The sequence below is a fragment of the Diabrotica virgifera genome, chromosome 4, assembly GCF_917563875.1.
Source record: "Diabrotica virgifera virgifera chromosome 4, PGI_DIABVI_V3a".
Taxonomy (NCBI): domain Eukaryota; kingdom Metazoa; phylum Arthropoda; class Insecta; order Coleoptera; family Chrysomelidae; genus Diabrotica; species Diabrotica virgifera.
Window position 1 is genome coordinate 20,677,141 of NC_065446.1, and position 20,076 is coordinate 20,697,216.

The window sequence follows — 20,076 nt, forward strand, 5'->3', positions numbered from 1 at the left end:
GAAAAAATTCTTGTGCAACAGAGATATAAGCATCCCTCTACGATTAAGAATGCTAAGAGGCTACGTATTTAACACGCTTTTATACGGTGTAGAGGCCTGGACTCTCAAATAGAACAACATTAAAAATATACAAAATTTTAAGATGTGGTGCTACTGTCGAATGCTGAAGATAAGTTGGGTTGATAGAGTCACAAACTTTAACGTAATACGAAGGATAGGGAAAGGCTCAGAAATTTTGTTAACGATTAAACGAAGAAAACTGGACTATTTGGGTCACCTGATGAGAGAACATAAATACGCATTACCTCAAAATATAATGCAAGGAAAAATAGAACGAAAACGGAATCCAGGATGTAGAAGAATATCATGGTTGCGGAACTTGAGAGAGTGGTTTGGCTGCACCACTAATGAACTTTTGAGGTCAGCTTTAAACAAGGTCAGGATATGGATGATTTCCAATCTACGATAGGAGTGGCACAAGAAGAAGAAGATGTTTATACTTAGTTTAATGATGCGCTGGCTTACTGCTGCCTAGGGTATCATAATATTATTATCAGCAAGTCTTAACCATCAGAAAATAAACAAACAAGTAATTCTTCAAAAATGAATATATTTATGAAAGATTGGATAGAAATTTTCTCTGCGTTATATTTTCGGTATATGGTCGATATTCAAAAGGTTTGTTCGAATTCCAGGAAGCTTTAATTTGATTTAAGCGATCACCCTGAGTAATCTTTTGCGCTTTCCTTTTATCTGGAATAGGAGTAAATAATTGTTCATTTCTACCTCGTTCATTTCTTGATGTAAAGCTAGATTTGGCGAAAGATGGTATAAAGCTATGTTTTGGAGAGTTACATACAGTCGTCTTTCTATTTAAATTATTTCCCAATGTAGAAGGTCTTTTATTTTGTAGACGCACATCACCTAATAATTTGGTGAAATTTTTGAATGGGTGCCCTTGAATGTTATCTTCTGTCATTTTTCTTCTATTATGTTTCTGTATGCGCGACATTTTAGCAAAGGATTCGACGCTTAAAGAAATGTTCTTTTCCGATCCTTTAGATATCTTTGTTCGTGCCAACGTTGGGCGTAATTTTCTCCTGGTTTCTGTTATAATTTTCTCCCTATCTCTTAGCCATTGCTTACTGTAGATTCCATATGCATGTTTTGGAATTGCATCCATCGCTCCAAATAGCCTCAACCTTAAAAAATAAGTAAATATTCATTAGAATAACTAATTTATTTTTTTTAATGAATAAACATTTTCATTTCGTTGCAAAACGAAACCAAAGCTGTCTTATATTTCAGTTCGTTCAGGGAGCGCTACAATCAGTCTGACCGGTTTCAAAACTTATTTAACCGGTTCAAAATGCATCAGAGAATGATGCATCTGTAGCTACCTCTGAACAAACTAAAATAATTCAGGCCTACTAGCCTCGAATTGAAACAACGAAATGACATGGGTGTCTTAGCAACATTTGCTATAAACAAGTCAAAGTTTTCAATCTAATAATATATAAAATAATATCAAGTTAAAAACCTTCATAACAGACAAAGAGATGAAACAAGCAATAAATTCCATGAAGAACAATAAAGCTGGAGGACCAGGAGGAATTGTGGCGGAACTAATCAAATACGGAACACAGAAATTAAGAAGAATGATATGCCGAATCATGGAAAGAGCAATAAATGGAGAGGACATCCCTAAACAATGGCAGGAAGCCTACATAACATCGATATACAAAAAAGGTAACAGAAAAGATTGCGAAAATTACAGGGGGATAAGCGTCATCGCTACAATGGGAAGACTGTATGGCAGGATCCTCAGGAACAAAATAGAGAAAAATATAGAAGGTAAAATCGGAGAAGAACAAGCAGGTTTCACAGCAGGGAAATCATGTCTAGATCATATCCATACAATACAACAGACAATAGAGAAAAAAAGAGCTAAGAACAAAGATGTACACATGGCGTTTATAGACCTTAGGAAGGCATACGACACCGTGCCAAGGAAAGAACTGTACAAAGCAATGACTACAATAGGGATACCACCTAACCTAACAGAAGCAATCAAAAACATGTTCAGTGGAAATGAAGTACATATAAAAATCGGAAACAAGGTAGTTGCTAACTTCAAAACAACAAAAGGATTACTACAGGGATGCCCAACGTCACCGACTCTATTTAAAATATTTTTAGAACACGCACTAACAACTTGGAAGACAAAGTGTAGGGGTATGGGAATACCGATAAGGGACGATTATCTCTACACATTGTGTTTTGCAGACGATCAGGTGGTGATGGCTCAAGATGAAGAGGATATCAGTTACATGGTAAGAAAACTAAAAGAGGAATACAAAAAGGTGGGCCTGGAAATTAATATGAAGAAAACGGAATACTTAGTAATATCGGAAGAAGACGTAAAAACTTAGAAGTAGAAGAACAAGTTGAAATAAAAGGAACGAAGAATTTTAAATATTTGGGCTTTATAATGTCGAAAAGCGGAACAACAGAAGCAGAAATAAAAAGCAGATTGGGACAAACAAGATCTTGCATCAGACAACTCCATAATGTAATCTGGAATAAAAACATCAAGGGAAAAACAAAAAGAATGATATACCAGACAACAGTAAGAAGCATCATGACATATGCCGCAGAAATTTGGGTCATAAACAAAAAAACCCAAAAAAGCATTCTGGCAACCGAAATGGAATACTGGAGAATATGCTGTGGTCTCACCAGAAGAGACAGAATAACAAATGAGGAGATAAGGAGAAGAAAGCAAGTGGAAAAAGATGCCCTGCAATATATAGACGAGAGAAGACTGAAATGGTACGGCCACGTACGCAGAGCAGAAAACACTTGGATAAACAAGGTTGCAGAATGGAGCCCAAGAGTAACGAGAAGAAGAGGACGACCTAAAAGATCTTGGAAAAATGAAGTCGACGAAGCCATGTCTAAGAAAGGATTGGAAGACGGAGACTGGGAAGATCGAAAAAAATGGAAGTCCTGGCTGACGGAAGGGAAACGGCATTAGCTGTAGACAACCCTTTATATATATATATAAACCTTCATCATCATCATCATCAATCCGTACTCGTCCACTGCTGGACATAGGTCTCCCTCAGCTCTTTCCATCTTTCTCTGTTTTGTGCGGCTTGCATCCAGTTGCCGACAATACGCTTCAGATCGTCAGCCCATCTGGTTGGTGGTCGTCCTCTGCTCCGTAGTGCTTCTTCTCGTGGTCTCCACTCGACAATACGTTTTGTCCATCGGTTGTCTGACAATCTGGCGACGTGTCCTGCCCAATTCCACTTAAGCGACGCGATTCTTTCGACGGCGTCCGCTGTTTTTGTTCTACGACGTATTTCTTCGTTTGGGATTCGGTCCCTCAGGGAGACACCCAACATTTGGTGCTCCATAGCCCTCTGAGTTATGCGAATCTTGTTCACTACCTTTTTTGTGAGTGTTAATGTTTCCGCTCCATAAGTGAGTACAGGCAATACACACTGGTCAAAGATTTTCCTTTTCAGGCATATGGGTAAGTCCGATTTAAATACATAGCTCAGTTTACCAAACGCTGCCCAGGCTAATCCTATTCGACGTGGGAGCTCGCACGTCTGGTTATCTCTTCCCAACCGAATTTTATGTCCCAAGTACTTATAAGATGCAGTCTGCTCAATATCCATTCCATCAACAACAATATTACGATTTAGCACCAGATTAGTCATTATTTGCATCTTGTTGATATTAATCTTTAGTCCGACCTCTAAGGAAGCGTGATATAACTTGTTCAACATTATTGTTGTTCTGAAGCTATTTCCTTGTGGCATTTTTATAATTAAGTATTTTCTATGGGGAATAAGCCACAATTTTATTAAAAAATGAATTTATTAACGTTTCGAAGCCCAAATCGGGTTTCGTTGTCAAAATACAAAATACTATTAAAATAAACAAAAATGTTGTTGCTAAGTAAAAAAATTCTTCTAATAATTTATTTAATCTGACTCATTTATATTGGCAATTCAGACGTATATTATACATTTTAAAGTCTTCTACTTTGTCCAAAATCATCTTTGAAATTCCTTCAGCAGTTTTGTCTTTATTTTCAATGACATCTATAAAATATTCCATTACTTTTACTTCATGATTTTCAATTACTACCTATCTTAATACCTGACTCGTTTGATCTTTATGAGAAAGATCTGGAGTGCTGTCGAATATAATTATTGAATAATACTTAGCCTTATTTTTATTTGCCCGAAGATATGTTGGCGAACATTATTTCCCAAAATGGCAATAAATTCGTTTTGTATTTGTGGTGACATATAAGTGATTTAAATTTTGCCACACATTTTAGAACTTACAAGATGTTCACGAAGTACAGGATCGTATTTTGAAATTAAATTAACTAATTCTAAAAAGTTCCCTCTATTGGTACTGGTGTCGTTTTCTATATTATGTCTACGTACAGCCAAATTTTATTTGGCAAGAAATCTTATAATATCAAACATTCTGATAAGAATTTCCTGCCATTTCTTTATTTCTTTTGCCACTATGTCTTACTCTTTTTTGTCAATGGTCTGTCCATTTTGAAGTCTGCTCTCCAATTCCTTCTATTTGCAATCATTTTAGATGTGTAGTGCACTTGATTCGTGACTTGAAACCTTAGGATTTAATTCCACCAAATATTAAATCCATCAGATGAGCACAATTTAGATCCGTTCGGTGTATTTACGTTATCAAATAAACGACAACAAAAGCAAAATAATCATGCTTTAGATGGAGAATAAGCAATCCAGGTACGTAAAACTTTTTGCCCTTAGTTAATGTACGGTAAAACCATTCCTTAGTAAGCCGTCTTGTCTCTCCTTTTGATTTTAAAAATTCCGTGCTCCTTTCAATCGGTCCGAATTTGTAGTTGCGATAAAAATATAGAATGGTTCAAATATTTACAAAATATTTTTATTATTTATTGTTAAATTTTGCCGCCCCTAAAAAGTACCGCCCGGGGCGGGCCGCCCCACTACGCTACGCCACTAGACGAGACCCATGCTGAACACCAGGTGCCTCGGAGACTCCGAAAACTTCAAAAACTCCGACTAACGAGTTTGCATTGATTTTGTATCTAATTTCCATAGTAAATCTAAGGTAAAGGACCCCGCACAAACCTTATGGAAAATAGGTCCCAGTAGATTTCGTTCATACTTTGGGAAAATACTCTTTAAAGCATCCTGATAAAAGTTCTCATAGGCACAACTCAATCGTATGAAGGATTTTCAAGATATAAAGGCCCGAACTCGAAAATTATAAGATTTACGGGGTATTCCAATTCCGTGAGTTACTGGTTATTTGGCAACATGTTGAACTTTGGATCAAGGAAAAGTACTAGTAGTCTAGGATTTTTTCCTGGTTATCCAATGGCGACCTTTACTTTGACCTTGACCTTCAACGGACGTTATCTTCTGGAGTTTCGATGGTTTTAGGCATTCAATTGATATAAATAGATTACTCATGGATTTTTGGGATCGCAAAACACGAATATGCCATCAGAATTAACCTCCGGATGACGTGGTGGCCAGGGTCACTGCAAGAGACGTCATCTTCTAGAGTTTCGATGGTTTTCGGCATTTAATTGATGCAAATGAATTACTGGAGGGTTTTTTAAGGTCGCTAAACACGAATATGCCACCAGAACCGACTCCCGGAGCACCTGGTTTCCAAAGTCAATAAAAGGGACTCCTGGAGTTTCGAGGGTCTTTGGTACTACATTGATGAAAACGGATTACTCATAGGTTTTTGGAGTTGCTGAACACGAATACCCTATCAGAACAGACATCGGAGTACCTGGTGCCAAAGGCACGTCATGCTTTAGAGATTCGAGAGCTTTCGGTACTAAATTAATGTAAACTGATTTCTCACAGGTTTTTGGGGCTGCTGAACGTGAATTCGATATCATATCCGATCCACGGAGCACCTGGTGCCTAAGGCAGGTCTTCTGCTGGAGTTTCGACAGGTTTATGTATTACATTGATGAATATGGGTATTACTCATTAGTTTTTGGAGCTGCTAAACACAAATACGCCATCAGAACAGACACCGGGGTACCTGGTGCCTAAGGCACGTCATCTTCTGCGGTTTCGAGAGTTTTCGGTATTAAATTGATGCAAGCGGATTACTCTTTTGTTTTTGGGATTGCTGAACACGAATATGACTTAGATAAAAGACTATGGAATATCTAGTGGCCACGATGAATACCACTATCAAAATAGAATGTACTAAATCGATATTAAAACAAATGAAGGAAAAACATTTTCAGATATAAATTGACTTTATATTTTTTATAAATAATTAAAACAATTGAGTACTTAAGTTACTCACTTAGTGAGTACACACACCAAAGAGTTTTCCAAAAGAGCAACCCCAAAAACCTAAGAGTAATCCATTTGATTTCTCCGAAACTCCAGAAGATAAACTGCCTTAGGCACCAGGTGCTCCTGTGTCTGTGCTGATCACGAATTCGTGTTCAGCAACCGCAAAAACCTATAATTAATCCGTTTGCATTAATGTAGTACCAAGGACCCTCTAAACTACAGGAGCCACTTTTATTGACCTTGGAAATCAGGTGCTCCGGGAGTCGGTTCTGGTGGCATATTCGTGTATAGCGACCTCAAAAAACCCTCCAGTAATTCCTTTGCATCAATTAAACGCCGAAAACCATCGAAACTCTAGAAGATGACGTCCCTTGCAGAGGCCCTGGCCACAACGTCATCCGGAAGGCAATTCTGATGGCATATTCGTGTTTAGCGATCCCTTTTTGGCCCATGAGTAATCTGCTTATATCAATTGAATGCCTAAAACCTTCGAAACTCTAGAAGATGACGTCCGTTGAAGGTCAAGGTCAAAGTAAAGGTCGCCATTGGATAGCCAGGAAAAAATCCTAGACTACTAGTACTTTTCCTTGATCCAAACTTCTACATGTTGCCAAATAACCAGTAACTCACGGAATTGGAATACCCCGTAAATCTTATAATTTTCCGAGTTTGGGCCTCTATATCTTGAAAATCCTTCATACGATTGAGTTGTGCCCATGAGAACTTTTTATCAGGATGCTTCAAAGGGTATTTTCCCAAAGTATGAACGAAATCCACTGGGACCTATTTTCCATAAGGTTTGTGCAGGATCCTTTACATAAATTTTATTAATAATAACCTTAGTGTTATCATTAATTTAGGTATACTACTAATGTTTAAAAAATCATTATTCCTTTGTATAAGCCCATATTTTCTGCTATTCACCTGTATTCGATTCCTGTTTTCCATAACCAACTTTCAACCTTTTCCAGCCATAATTGTTGTTGGCCTATGACAGAACCTGGCCTACACATTCTCATCCACGCAATCGCTTCCCTTGCGGACATTTGGTAATGTTTCATAAGATAGGCACCGATAAGAGACCCAGTTCTTCCTAACCCTGCCTACAAATATTAAAAAATAAATTATTTAAATATGTGAAATAAACGTTTTTGAACGATTGATCATTTTTGACTGTTTACCGTGACAGATTTTACGTCAGTAGGTGACATTTACTAGTAACTCGACGGTAAGTAATCCAACTCGACGGTAAGTAATTCACTTACCGTCGAGGTAAAAAATCTCTTAATTTTAATTTATTTTTTGAAAGAATAAAGAAAACTAACGAATTGTTTATTAATATTGAAACTTATGGTACAATTTGTTAAATTATTTAATGAAACCCCACTTATTTGGGCTGTGGTTTCACTTCTAATAGAAACTCCTGCAGAATCGCATACATTAGTAGTATTACTAGTATTGCACAATATTTTTTCCATCAGATATTTTTCAAATTGCTCCCTTGTAAAAATGCTCGCTTTCTTAGGCCTATAGCCAATATTTTTTCTCATCAAATACGCGATCAAAGTTGAAAACTTGGAAATATCAATGCCATCATAAAGAAAAACGGTGGATTTAATCATTGAATATTCTGCCCAGAGGCTTCCAGGAGCTTTCAACTGCATATGTCTTTGAACGAAATATGCCAAAAGAGTCTTTTCTTCGATTCTTAAATCCTTGCCTTCGCACCATTTTTTAAAACTTTGGTAGGTATTTTGATAACGGATTTTGGATTTTTCGGGAATAATTGCGGAACACCCTTTTTCCCAAGCCCGTTCAATTTCTTCAAATTCACTTTCGCTCATATTTTAATTTATAATAATCAAAATTGTACTTAAAATTATTGACAACTAAATAAAAACTCAATGCTCCATTGTTGTTATGCACCCTAGTTACTACCTAACAACCAAAGTATCTATCTTGATAAAATGAATGAAACTAGTCAATATGACGAAAATGTTTAATTTTATAATTTATAATGGTATCAATCGTGCAAAAAACGTTATAAGCATGTCGAACGTTAAGGGTAACCGATCTCAGACAATAATTGGGGTCGTCTCTCCGCTCCTCCTCCAAACAATTGTCTTCGATCGGTATAAAACCCTTACCGTTCTCCATACTTAATATACTATTTTGCACGATTGATCATTTTTGACTGTTTACCGTGACAGATTTTACGTCAGTAGGTGACATTTACTAGCAACTCGACGGTAAGTAATCCAACTCGACGGTAAGTACTCCAACTCGACGGTAAGTAATTCACTTACCGTCGAGTTAAAAAATCTCTTAATTTTAATTTATTTTTTGAAAGAATAAAGAAAACTAACGAATTATTTATTAATATTGAAACTTATGGTACAATTTGTTAAATTATTTTGCAGAATTTCTAAATATGGAATTTTATCGTCTGGTTTATTAACGACTGTAAAAGTACGCTGGATGTTCGTTTTTTTATTGGGTACTTTTACAATCATTAAACCATCGGTTTGTTGGATGTCATTCATAGTAATATTATATAATTCTTCTCTTCTACAGGCACCAGATATTCCCAATATCATTGCGACCTACAAATTATGAAAAAATCTTCATTAGAGTATTTCTCTTACCTAAACTAGCTTATATTACCTTGTGAACTAGAAATTCTTCATCCGGTGCTTCAGGACCATTTTTTAAAACTTTGGTAGGTATTTTGATAACGGATTTTGGATTTTTCGGGAATAATTGCGGAACACCCTTCTTCCCAAGCCCGTTCAATTTTTTCAAATTCACTTCTGCTCATATTTTAATTTATAATAATCAAAATTATTAGTCCTGTCGCCAGGGGGGGTACAACGGCCTTCTTAATTCAGATGGACTTACCCAAGTTTTTTTTATGTATTTTGGCCCGTAGAACACGAATTTTTTGGGTAACAGTTGATCCGGATGACGATAAGATTGTTATAAACAAAGAAGTTGAAGAATTACATAACAGCGATTTCTCGCAAAACAAAACAATTTTTTGTATTTTTTGGGTCATTCTAACCAAAAAATGTTCCTACAAGTTTTTTCGTAGGATGCATAGTTTTCGAGATAAACGCGGTTGAACTTTCAAAAAATCGAAAAATTGCAATTTTTGAACCCGAATAACCTTTGAATAAAAAATAAAATAGCAATTCTGCTTACCGCCTTTAAAAGTTTAAGTCAAATTGTATCTGTTTTGAATATTGGCATTGCTTAAAATTTATTTTTTGATTGTTAAAAAAAGCTATAAACACATAGTGTTTCCCGTGCCTAATACATGCGTTTTAATGCATGTTACGTAGAAATAGCCATGCTTGCACTTTTATCTCCTCTACCTACTCATTCGATTTTAAATGAGAAATCATTGAAAACATCACTCACGCACTAGGTGTTTATAGCTTTGTTTTATCAATTAAATAATAAATTTTTAGCAATAAAAATAATTAAAACCGATAAAATTTGACTTGAACTTTCAAATGCGGTAAGCAGAATTGCTATTTTATTTTTTAATCAAAAGTTATTCGGGTTCTAAAATTGCAATTTTTCGATTTTTTGAAAGTTCAACCGCGTTTATCTCGAAAACTATGCATCCTATGAAAAAAATTGTAGGAACATTTTTTGGTTAGAATGGCCCAAAAAATACAAAAAAATGTTTTCTTTTGCAAGAAATCGCTGTTATGTGATTCCTCAACTTCTTGGTTTATAACAATCTTATCGACATCCGGATCAACTGTTACCCAAAAAATTCGTGTTCTACAGGTCAAAATACATAAAAAAAACTTGGGTAAGTCCATCTGAATACAGGAGGCCGTTGTACCCCCCCTGGCGACAGGACTATGTACTTAAAATTATTGACAACTAAATAAAAACTCAATTCTCCATTGTTGTTATGCACCCTAGTTACTACCTAACAACCAAAGTATCTCATTTTATCTATCTTGATAAAATGAATGAAACTAGTCAATACGACGAAAATGTTTAATTTTATAATTTATAATGGTGTCAATCGTGCAAAAAACATTATAAGCAAGTCGAACGTTAAGGGTAACCGATCTCAGACAATAATTGGAGTCGTCGCTCCGCTCCTCCCCCAAACAATTGTCTTCAATCGGTATAAAACCCTTACCGTTCTCCATACTTAATATACTATTAATATTCAAAAACATTCATTAACATACACACACCCAAACTTTACCATGTATTTCAAAGCAATATTTATTTCTTTTGAAAAAACTTGTTACTGTTGCGAAGAATAAAAGTTTTTATTGAAAATAAACAAATCGATAAGACAATCAGATAGTACAGCTCGGTACGGTATAGGTTATTTGCTTGAGTTGCAAATTGAACGAAAATAAATAAACTAACTTTTGCGTCCAAAAACGAAAATATGCCTCATGTGGGGTTATAGAACTTACAACGTTGAAAGATTATTGGTCTTGTGGGGCAAGTAATGTTCTCAGAGGGACATAGCTGTAGAGCTAGGCGTAATACAGGGCGTTGTGTCCAAAACATATGCTAGGTAACAGGAACTAGGCAGGTCAAAAATGAAGCAAGGGAAAGTCGCCAAAAAGTAATACTGGCTCGCCCCGATCGTTTAATTGTCTAATCAGCCGGAAGACACCTACCCATTTCTCACCTTCAGCTCCACAAGCAGCATTTGGAAGCTACAGGTGTAACTGTTTCAGTGGAAACGATAAGAGGAAGAGTTCGTATCAAGAAGTATACAGAATAAGACAGTTATGGGTTCTCGAGTTATCCAGGCAGCACAAGATTGATCGCCTAAATTGGTGTCTTCACCACCAAAACTGGAACATTGAGAATTGACAAAATATGCCATTTTCAGAAAAAGTCAGGATTTGTGTAAAATCAGATGACCTACGAAATCGTGTACTTAGAGGTCGAGGAAGACAAGCAAGAACGAAAACTGTCAGATCTGTTCAGGGCCGCGTTTAGGTCAATTGACGCCCTAGGCAATTCTCTAGTAGCCGCCCTTCAAGCATGTACCATTTTTGCGAAAAAAAAAATGCAAGCAGATTAATAAAAATACATAAAAATTGTCATTCCAGTTCGATCACATCAGGTTTCCTTCTTGATTTTTCTTTGGAAAAATCATCTATAATGTCGTTATAATTTATCGCCTTTGTTACGTCACTTTCGATGGACAAAATCGACAAATTGTTAAGACGTTCTTGCGTCATACTTGATCGGAAATTATTTTCATGTCTATTTTAAATTCTTGACACTTTCGAAAATGACCTTTCAGCGGACACGTTGGTTGGCAACTGGGAGGCACAAATAAATGCGCAAAGCAATATCAAAATTAGGGAAAATGTCTCTCAATCCACTCTTCTTTAAATACTTAGATATGTCAATTATTGGTGATTGGTGATTTTATTTTGGTATCCAAATGAACCTTCAAGTGAATGCATTCATGTATGAATGATGTAGGTATCTATTAGTGCAGTCAGTGAGGGTACCTATTTGGCTCCGAATTCCATCCTACTGCATCAATTGACTTGATATTTTCACTGTAAGTAGGGAATAGCTCAAAGCTCAAGAAGCAAAGTCTACGCTATGACGTTTTTAAATTAGGGGTGGTTCCCACCCGTTCTCGGGGGTGGAACTTTTTTTTATCAAACTAACACCGGAAGTGGACAGAGAACCTAATTCTAAGCAATAACTGTTTTATAATTTTTTTTGAAAACTCAATACTTTTTAAGTTATTCGTGGTTAAAAATTTGCCATTTTCACTAAAAAATGACACTTTTCGGAGACTGTTTTTGGGAATAACATAAAAATTGTATATCTAGCGAAAAAAACTATATAAAACATTTTTGTAGTTTATAAAATCAGAGAGATTCATTTTTTTATAATCAGAGAGATTTTTTTTTCGGTGTAGGTATTCAACTTAAAATAACAGCGAAATGTCGATTTTAGGGGTATAATGCTACCAATACCTTTTGTAGTGCTTGAAAAGACCTTTAAAACGAGAACTGTTAAATGTCGGTTACATTAAAACTAAGCGAGATATGGTGCAAAAAAACGTATGAATAATGTATTTTAAGGAAAAATGAGAAGTATATTTAACCCCTCATCCACCAGAATTTAAATGCATCGTTTTTCTTCTAGAATACCTTCTACTATAGTTTTATTTCTATATTCAAAAAGTTGGGCGGATTTAAAATTAATGGTTTTTGAAAAGAATAAGATCAAATTATAGAGCGCCTTTTTAAATTTTCTTAAAAATCTTCCTTTTTCTCCATGTATATCGAAAGTGATAAGAGATACGTAAAATAATACCTTACAAAAATGTAGGTTTTCTTTTAGATAACAATTTTATTTTTCTTTCATTACTGTATCTCATTATCATTTTCGAGTTACATGGAGAAAAAGAAAGATTAAAAAAAAATTAAAAATGCTCTCTACAATTTGACCTTATTTTTTTCAAAAACCATACATTTTAAACCCCACCAACTTGTTAAACATAGAAATATCACTAAAGGTATTGTAGAAGCAAAACGATGCATTTAAATCTGGTGGATGAGGGGTTAAAATACATACTTTGCATTTTATCTTAAAATAAATTAGTCATCCTTTTTTGTTGCACCATATCTCGCTTAGTTTGAATGTAATGGAAATTTAACAGTGCGGTCGTTTTAAAATTTTAAAGGTCTTTTTAGGCAGTACTTACAAAAGATACTGATAGCATTATACACTTAAAATCGACCATTTCTCTGTTATTAAGTTGAACACACCCATTTGAGCATGCACAAAAAAATTTCTTTTCGCCTACCATATCTCTTTTTATGTTATCACTAGAAGACTTATGCAGGAACGAATTTCTTGGATTTTTCATGAGCTACAAAAATGTTCTATATAGTTTTTTTCGTTAGATGCATAATTTTTAAAGTATTCTCAAAAAACCGTCCGAAAAGGCGACATTTTTCAATGAAAATGGCAAATTTTCAACCACGAACAACCCAAAAGGATTCAGTTTAAAAAAATATAGAACAGTGCGCCCGCCGCCTTTGCGGTGCTACCGACGGCCCAATAATCCCTAAATTTACGACTTCTGTCCTTTTTGAATGAATAGTGTTAAGAAAATGCAATTTGTTTTCTAGAAATGAATGCCCACTCATTCCATTGATGGATGTACGATGTACTTAATTAAATGTTATTCGATTTTAATTTTTATATACAAATATTTTTTTGTACAGTATTTTTGCCGCCCTCTCAAAATTTGCCGCCCTAGGCAACTGCCTATATTGCCTAATGGATAAAGCAGCCCTAGATCTGTTCACAAATATACAAAGGGAAGTGTAATGTTCTGGAGAGGAATTGTTATCCGTAAAGAAACTCGTATAATTTTCATCCAATAGACTTTAACGCCTCACAGGTATGTTGATAACCTGTAGTTAGACTCTGGAGAGGTGCAACAGGAGAAAATTTAATTTTCATGCATGATAACGGACCTCCACATACCATTAGAGTGACTAGAGACATCATTAAAGCAGAAGATATCCCTTGTTTGGAGTGGCATGCTTGCTCACCCGAGCTTAACCCTATAGAGTATTTGTGGGATATGCTTAAAAGAAAAATTAGAGCTCGCCGAGATAATCCACAAAACACCGCAAGGCTAGAACAAGCTGCTCTTGAAGAATGAAGCAACCACCACAACAAAATGTTGAAAATTTGATTAGGAGCGTGCCCACGCAAACAAGCTTGCATAAGGACTAGAAGGACTAGAGGTGATAACACTCACTACCAAAAAAAAAACAAAAAAAATAAATAAAAAAAAAATTAACATTATTCGTTTTACATTGAAATTTTTTATGCTATTTACTTTAAAACAAGTAGTTTCAATTTGTTTGTTAAATACTTTATTGTTTTATTTAATTTTTATGTACTTGTTATTAAATTGCTTTAAAATAAGTATTGTTTGACTTCGTGTGTTTGTTTTTTAAATTCGGGCGAAATAATAAGAAATATCAGATGATTCCATATAAGTTTAGGTGTGTGTAGTCAAGAATGGACACTTTTGATTATTCTTGGATCACATAGGTACTAGTGCATTGGTTACATAGATTTTGTGACAAGAAAAAAATATATATACAGTAGTAAGTACCAGCTATCTACGAGACTCATTGATATTTAGTTAAGGAGGGTGCGATTGTTCGAAGTGTAAAATTGCATAAACAATGGATCATTTCATAAAACAGGTACATATATTCGTTGTTTATGGAATTCCACACCTCTAACAATAGCACCCTGCTGAGCTAAATATTAATGAGTCACTTAGATAGCTCGTACTACCACACCTGAATGTTAAAACCTTAAGATAATAGTCAAACAGTTTCTTGTGGTGGATATTTAAATAAAAAACGAAACCCACACATTGCTAGGACTACAAAAAAATCAATAGGAGGATGATACAAGGTAACAAATTAGTATTAATAAGGCTGCTGCAATTGAAATCTTTAAAAAAAACTTAAGAACAGAGAGAAAAAGTTGTGGTCAAACGGAGTACAAGTACTCTTTGGTAGTATCAGATATAATAGGTACTTCTTTTAGATTTGATTTGATCATCTCAATTACCTTTTAATCAAATTTAAGAAATGTATTTTCACTCCTTATACTTTACTTTAACTGTTCCCAAATTAATTCTACAGAATTGATAACACAAAAACAGGGGGACAGTCTCAGTATAGTGTGTTCATGCTTTTCGGCGCTAGACTGACATCACTGCTAGACAGTCAGTCAACTGCTAGACATCAGTTGAATTGGTTGGGTGATACCTCCCATTACCATGCACAAAATTTTATATGTTGTAACGTTTAAGTGGTTGTTTTTTAATGTTTTACAATTATTAATGAGTTGATTAATTTTTTTATCATCCGGAGTTTTCATTTTCCATCACAGCACACAAAATTCCTTAATATGATGCACACACTCACAACTCCTAAGAAGTGGTAATTTTTTATACTTTCACCATTAGCTCTGAAGATGACATTTTCGTCGAGAGCGCTTAGCTAAGGAAATTAAATATATTTACACTCTTTAATATACTATTTTTGACTTCCTTCATTCATTCAAATGTGTACAAAACTTATCAGTCAACTATTAACAATATAGGTGACACCATATAGTCATAGAGTATAAATTTCATCTGCAAAATAGAGGTGGCTATTTCGTTTAGTTTTTGAATATTCTTATTTTCAATCGTTAATTATAGGGATATAATAATTATTGCGCTATATTTGGTAAGAACTAATGAAACAACGTACCTTACAGTGTACAGCTATTGCAGCAGGGGCAGCTTCGGCAATTGCTAAAAATTTTATTACTACATCTTTGGAAGGCGTAGATCCATCAGGAAATATTAAGTCAAAGTGCTCAATTCCAACTTTTGTAAAACTACAAATAATTTTGTTAGTGTTATAATAAAACACAGTTATTAATATTTTTACATTAATAACACTTCGTAATTGTTAAATTTATTAAAACTAATTATTATGATCCATTGATTACTTAATTAATCTATATTTAATTAATTAATTAATCTATACAGGGTGTTTCATTAATAATTGTCCATATACTAACTGGAGAAACCTTAGCACAAAATACGAATATTTAACCTAAAACACTTAAATAAAATGTGATTCTTTACTGAGTTACAGGGTATTTTATCTAAAAATTTAAAAACTATTTTTGCTCAGCATTTTAAAACTATTCGACGTATCGTTTTCATACTTGGCAAAAAGTGCGACTACTAGAGATCCTACTAAATTATGATAAACAAATGTTTCTAGCTACTACCAGAGGCGTACGACTGGGGATGGTTAATGGTTGACCCATCTCAAATTCTACGCCACTGGAGGAATTACTATTTTAGTGCCATTTTTAGATTCTCCAATACTTTATACGTAAATAATAAACTTCATTGGTAACGATAACGTCATTAGTTTTCGATATATTGGAAGTTAAATATGAAACGGCACAGTTATTTTGATTAATTTATGATATGATTCATATTATGATTAAAATTTAAAAATTATTTGTACCCAGTATTTTAAACTATTTGGCGTATCCTTATCATACTTGACAGAAAGTGTAGGTACTGTACACACTACTAAATTAAGATAGACAAACGTTTCTAGCTACTACCAGAGGCGTATAACAAGGGATAGTGGCTGGTTGACCATTCCCAAATTCTACGCCACTGACGAGATTGCTATTTTAGTGTAATTTTTTGACTTTGCAATACTTTTTGTGTAAATAATATACTCTTCATTCGTAACGATAAAATGATTAGTTTTCGAGATATTTGAAATTAAAAATGAAGCGACACAATACATTACTCAAAATAACCCTGTCGTTTCATTTTTAACTTCAAAGATCTCGAAAACTAATGACTTTATCGTTACGAATGAGGAGTATATTTTTTTCATGGATAGTATTGGAGAATCCAAAAATTGAACTAAAATAGCAATTTCGCCAGTGGCGTAGAATTTGGAAAGGGTCAACCATTCACTTTCCCACGTCGTACGCCTTTGGTAATAGCCAGAAACGTTTGTTTAACATAATTTAATAGTTTGTACAGTACCTATACTTTCTTCCAAGTATAAAAGCGATACGTTGAATAGTTTTAAAATGCTGAGCCAAAATATTTTCTAAATTTTTAGATAAAACACCCTGTAACTCAGTAAGAAACCACATTTTATTTAAGCGTTTTAGGTTAAATTTTCGTATTTTGTGCTAAGGTTTCTCCAGTTACTATATGCACAATTATTAATGAAACACCCTGTATATTTATACTAGAAAATTAATATTTCCATGTTAATAAATATTGTGACATCAAAGATTTTATTAATTTGTAGTAAATTTGAATCTTACTCACGATAAGATACAGCAGCATGCCAAATGCTAAATCGTTACAAACAAGAGAGCAATTTCAAGCAATTAAGATTATAACACGACAAGATTATTAGCCCGATCAGGGAACACAAAATTTTATGAAAACCTCCAAAAAATAAAGGAAGGATGAAAATTTGGGAATAGGTAGTTGAAATTGTCTATTATTATATAAGAAAAAGTTTACGTGAACAGCAGATCAGCTCAGCATACACCTCAGCTGATCTGCTGTTCACGTGGGCTCAAAATGGTCCGACTCAGCCATGTTGTCTTTATAAATTAATAAAAGAATTTAGATGTGATTCTATTCACTGTAAAGGGTTATTACCCTATAGCTGTGGCTTTTGCTCAGTATTCATGTTTTTTGTTGTGTTGTTAAGCAATTGCTCTTCTATGAAGGTATTTTAAGAGGACGAAGCTCTGATGATGGCACGTTATGTGTTGAAAGTACTTAGCTGATATAAAATATATTTTTTACACACTATCAAAAGTTTTTTCAAAACATACACCTGTTTGCCGTTTTGATCTATTTAGAAGTGTGTACAAGTCTTACAGTCTTTTCCAATTTCCAATTTGTGCAAAATTTGCCTAAACTCGTAATTAGTTACTCGTTCAAGTCATTTTAACTACAGCTTTTTCAAAAATAAGCACTTTGAACCGATTAATACAGATCATTTAAATAATACATAAGCAAAGTAACTTGTGAGTGGTAACGATAGAATTTATTTGTGATGCTAATTAGGGGGCGATTTTCGCGATTTTTTAACCAAAAAATAAAAGGGACCAACAATATTTTGAGCGTAACTCACTTACTTTTAATGTTCCAAGTTTAAAAAAAAAAACAAAAATAAACCTTTTTTTAAACACTTTAAAAATATTAAAATGAATTTTCCCCAAAAAGTGCCCCATTTTTAGGTAATTTCACATTGAAATATTCGATTTGGAATTTGATGAAGGAGAACCTACATTTCATTAGCTACAACTCTGCTTCTACTGGGTCTACAGACCTCAAGCATTCAACATTTTTTCAGTTTTTTATAAGCTATATTTTTGCTGGGAATATTTTTTCGCTAAAATACTTACTTTTTGAGTTATTTCCGAAAAACCGCCCAAAAACATGATCTTTTCTGTTAAAAATGAGCATATTCACTTGCAAATAACTCGAAAAGTATTGACTTAGGGAAAAAACTCTATACAGTGCGTCCATAAAGTAACGCATAAATTCGTTATTTCGTAAACCGGCAACTTTAAGGAAAAATCCCGAAACAGGTCGATTTTTATTTTTAAATTACGATTTTTTGGCATATATATATATCATCCTCGTGACGTCATCCATCTGGGCGTGATGACGTAATCGAGGTTTTTTTAAATGGGAATAGGGGCCATGTGATAGCTCATTTGAAAGGGTATTTAATTCTCTATTCAATAATATAAACATTAACATAATTATTTATACAGGGTGTTCAAAAAACATTTTTTTAATTAAAATAAGTGAGACAAAAAGAAGAATATATGTAATTTATTTTAAATCAAAATGCATTTTACTACTGTCAGTAAAGGGAAAAAAAAATTATTTGACAAATAAACATTGATTTTCGTTTAAACGAAATGTTCAAACTGCCAAGAGACAGGTGGGTGGCAGCTTTAACATTGAATTTAAGCGAAAAACAATATTTATTTGTCAAATAAACATTTTTTTCCTGTTTTCTGACAAAAGTAAAACGTATTTTGAATTAAATAAATTACACACATTCTTCTTTTTGTCTCAATTATTTTAATTAAAAAAATGTTTTTTTGAACACCCTGTAAAAATAAATATGTTAATGTTTATATTAGTGAATAGAGAATTAAATACCCTTTCAAATGAGCTATCACATGACCCCTATTCTCATTTTAAAAAATCATCGATTACGTCATCATGCCCAGATGGATGACGTCAGTAGTATGATATATATGCCAAAAAATCAGAATTTAAAAATAAAAATCGACCTATTTCGGGATTTTTCCTTAATATCGCCGGTTTACGAAATAATTAATTTATGCCTTACTTTATGGACGCACTGTAGAACAAAAGTTGCTTCGAATTATTCATTTGATCCAATTCCGGACTTATTTTGAATGCATATTTTTCACCTTCGAGAGGGATGTATTCCCCTCCATTTTTGTAAAATGAAGGGGATGTAGAATTGTAAACTTTTTTTGTAGAATTAAAATTCAATGTTCAAGCTGCCATCCATCTGCCTCTTGGCAGTTTGAACATTTACTTTAAGCGAAAATCAATGTTTATTTGTGCAAAAAACTTATATTTCTGTAAAATGTATTTTAAATTAAATAAATTACATACATTATTCTTTTTGTGTCAATTAAGTTAATTAAAAAATTTTTTTTTGGACCCTCTGTAGGTATAAATAATTATCTTATTGTTTATATTACTAAATAGAGAATTGAATTACCTTTCAAATGAGCTAGCACACGACCCCTATTCTCATTAAAAAGAATAGTCGATTACGTCATCATGCCCAGATGGATGACGTCACTAGTAAAATATATCAAAAAATCATATTTTAAAAATCGAATAACTTTTGTATTTTTTCTAACACAGAGTTGGTCTGTGCCCATTGAACTGGCAAGTACCTAGCCTTTTCGAGCAGGGAAGCATGTTGCTCTTTAGGCATGTATTCTATTATATCTAACAACATCGACTTGTAGTCAACATATTCCATTAATATATAAATATGTAAACCATATATTA

The 20,076-nt window shown here is 33.9% G+C and overlaps 1 protein-coding gene across 1 annotated transcript in view; it reads right to left on the reverse strand.

Moving 5' to 3' along the window:
• Positions 1-590: 590 nt before the first annotated feature.
• The window catches only part of LOC126882943 (dual specificity protein phosphatase CDC14C-like), a 32,629-nt gene continuing 13,143 nt past the window's right edge, over positions 591-20,076 (reverse strand). The window contains exons 3-5 of the mRNA XM_050648020.1: positions 15,698-15,827; positions 7,299-7,477; positions 591-1,202 (exon numbers count right to left, since the gene is read on the reverse strand). Of these exons, the coding sequence (XP_050503977.1) occupies positions 614-1,202; positions 7,299-7,477; positions 15,698-15,827 (898 nt within the window). The 3' untranslated portion in view covers positions 591-613. The remainder of the gene's footprint in view (positions 1,203-7,298; positions 7,478-15,697; positions 15,828-20,076) is intronic.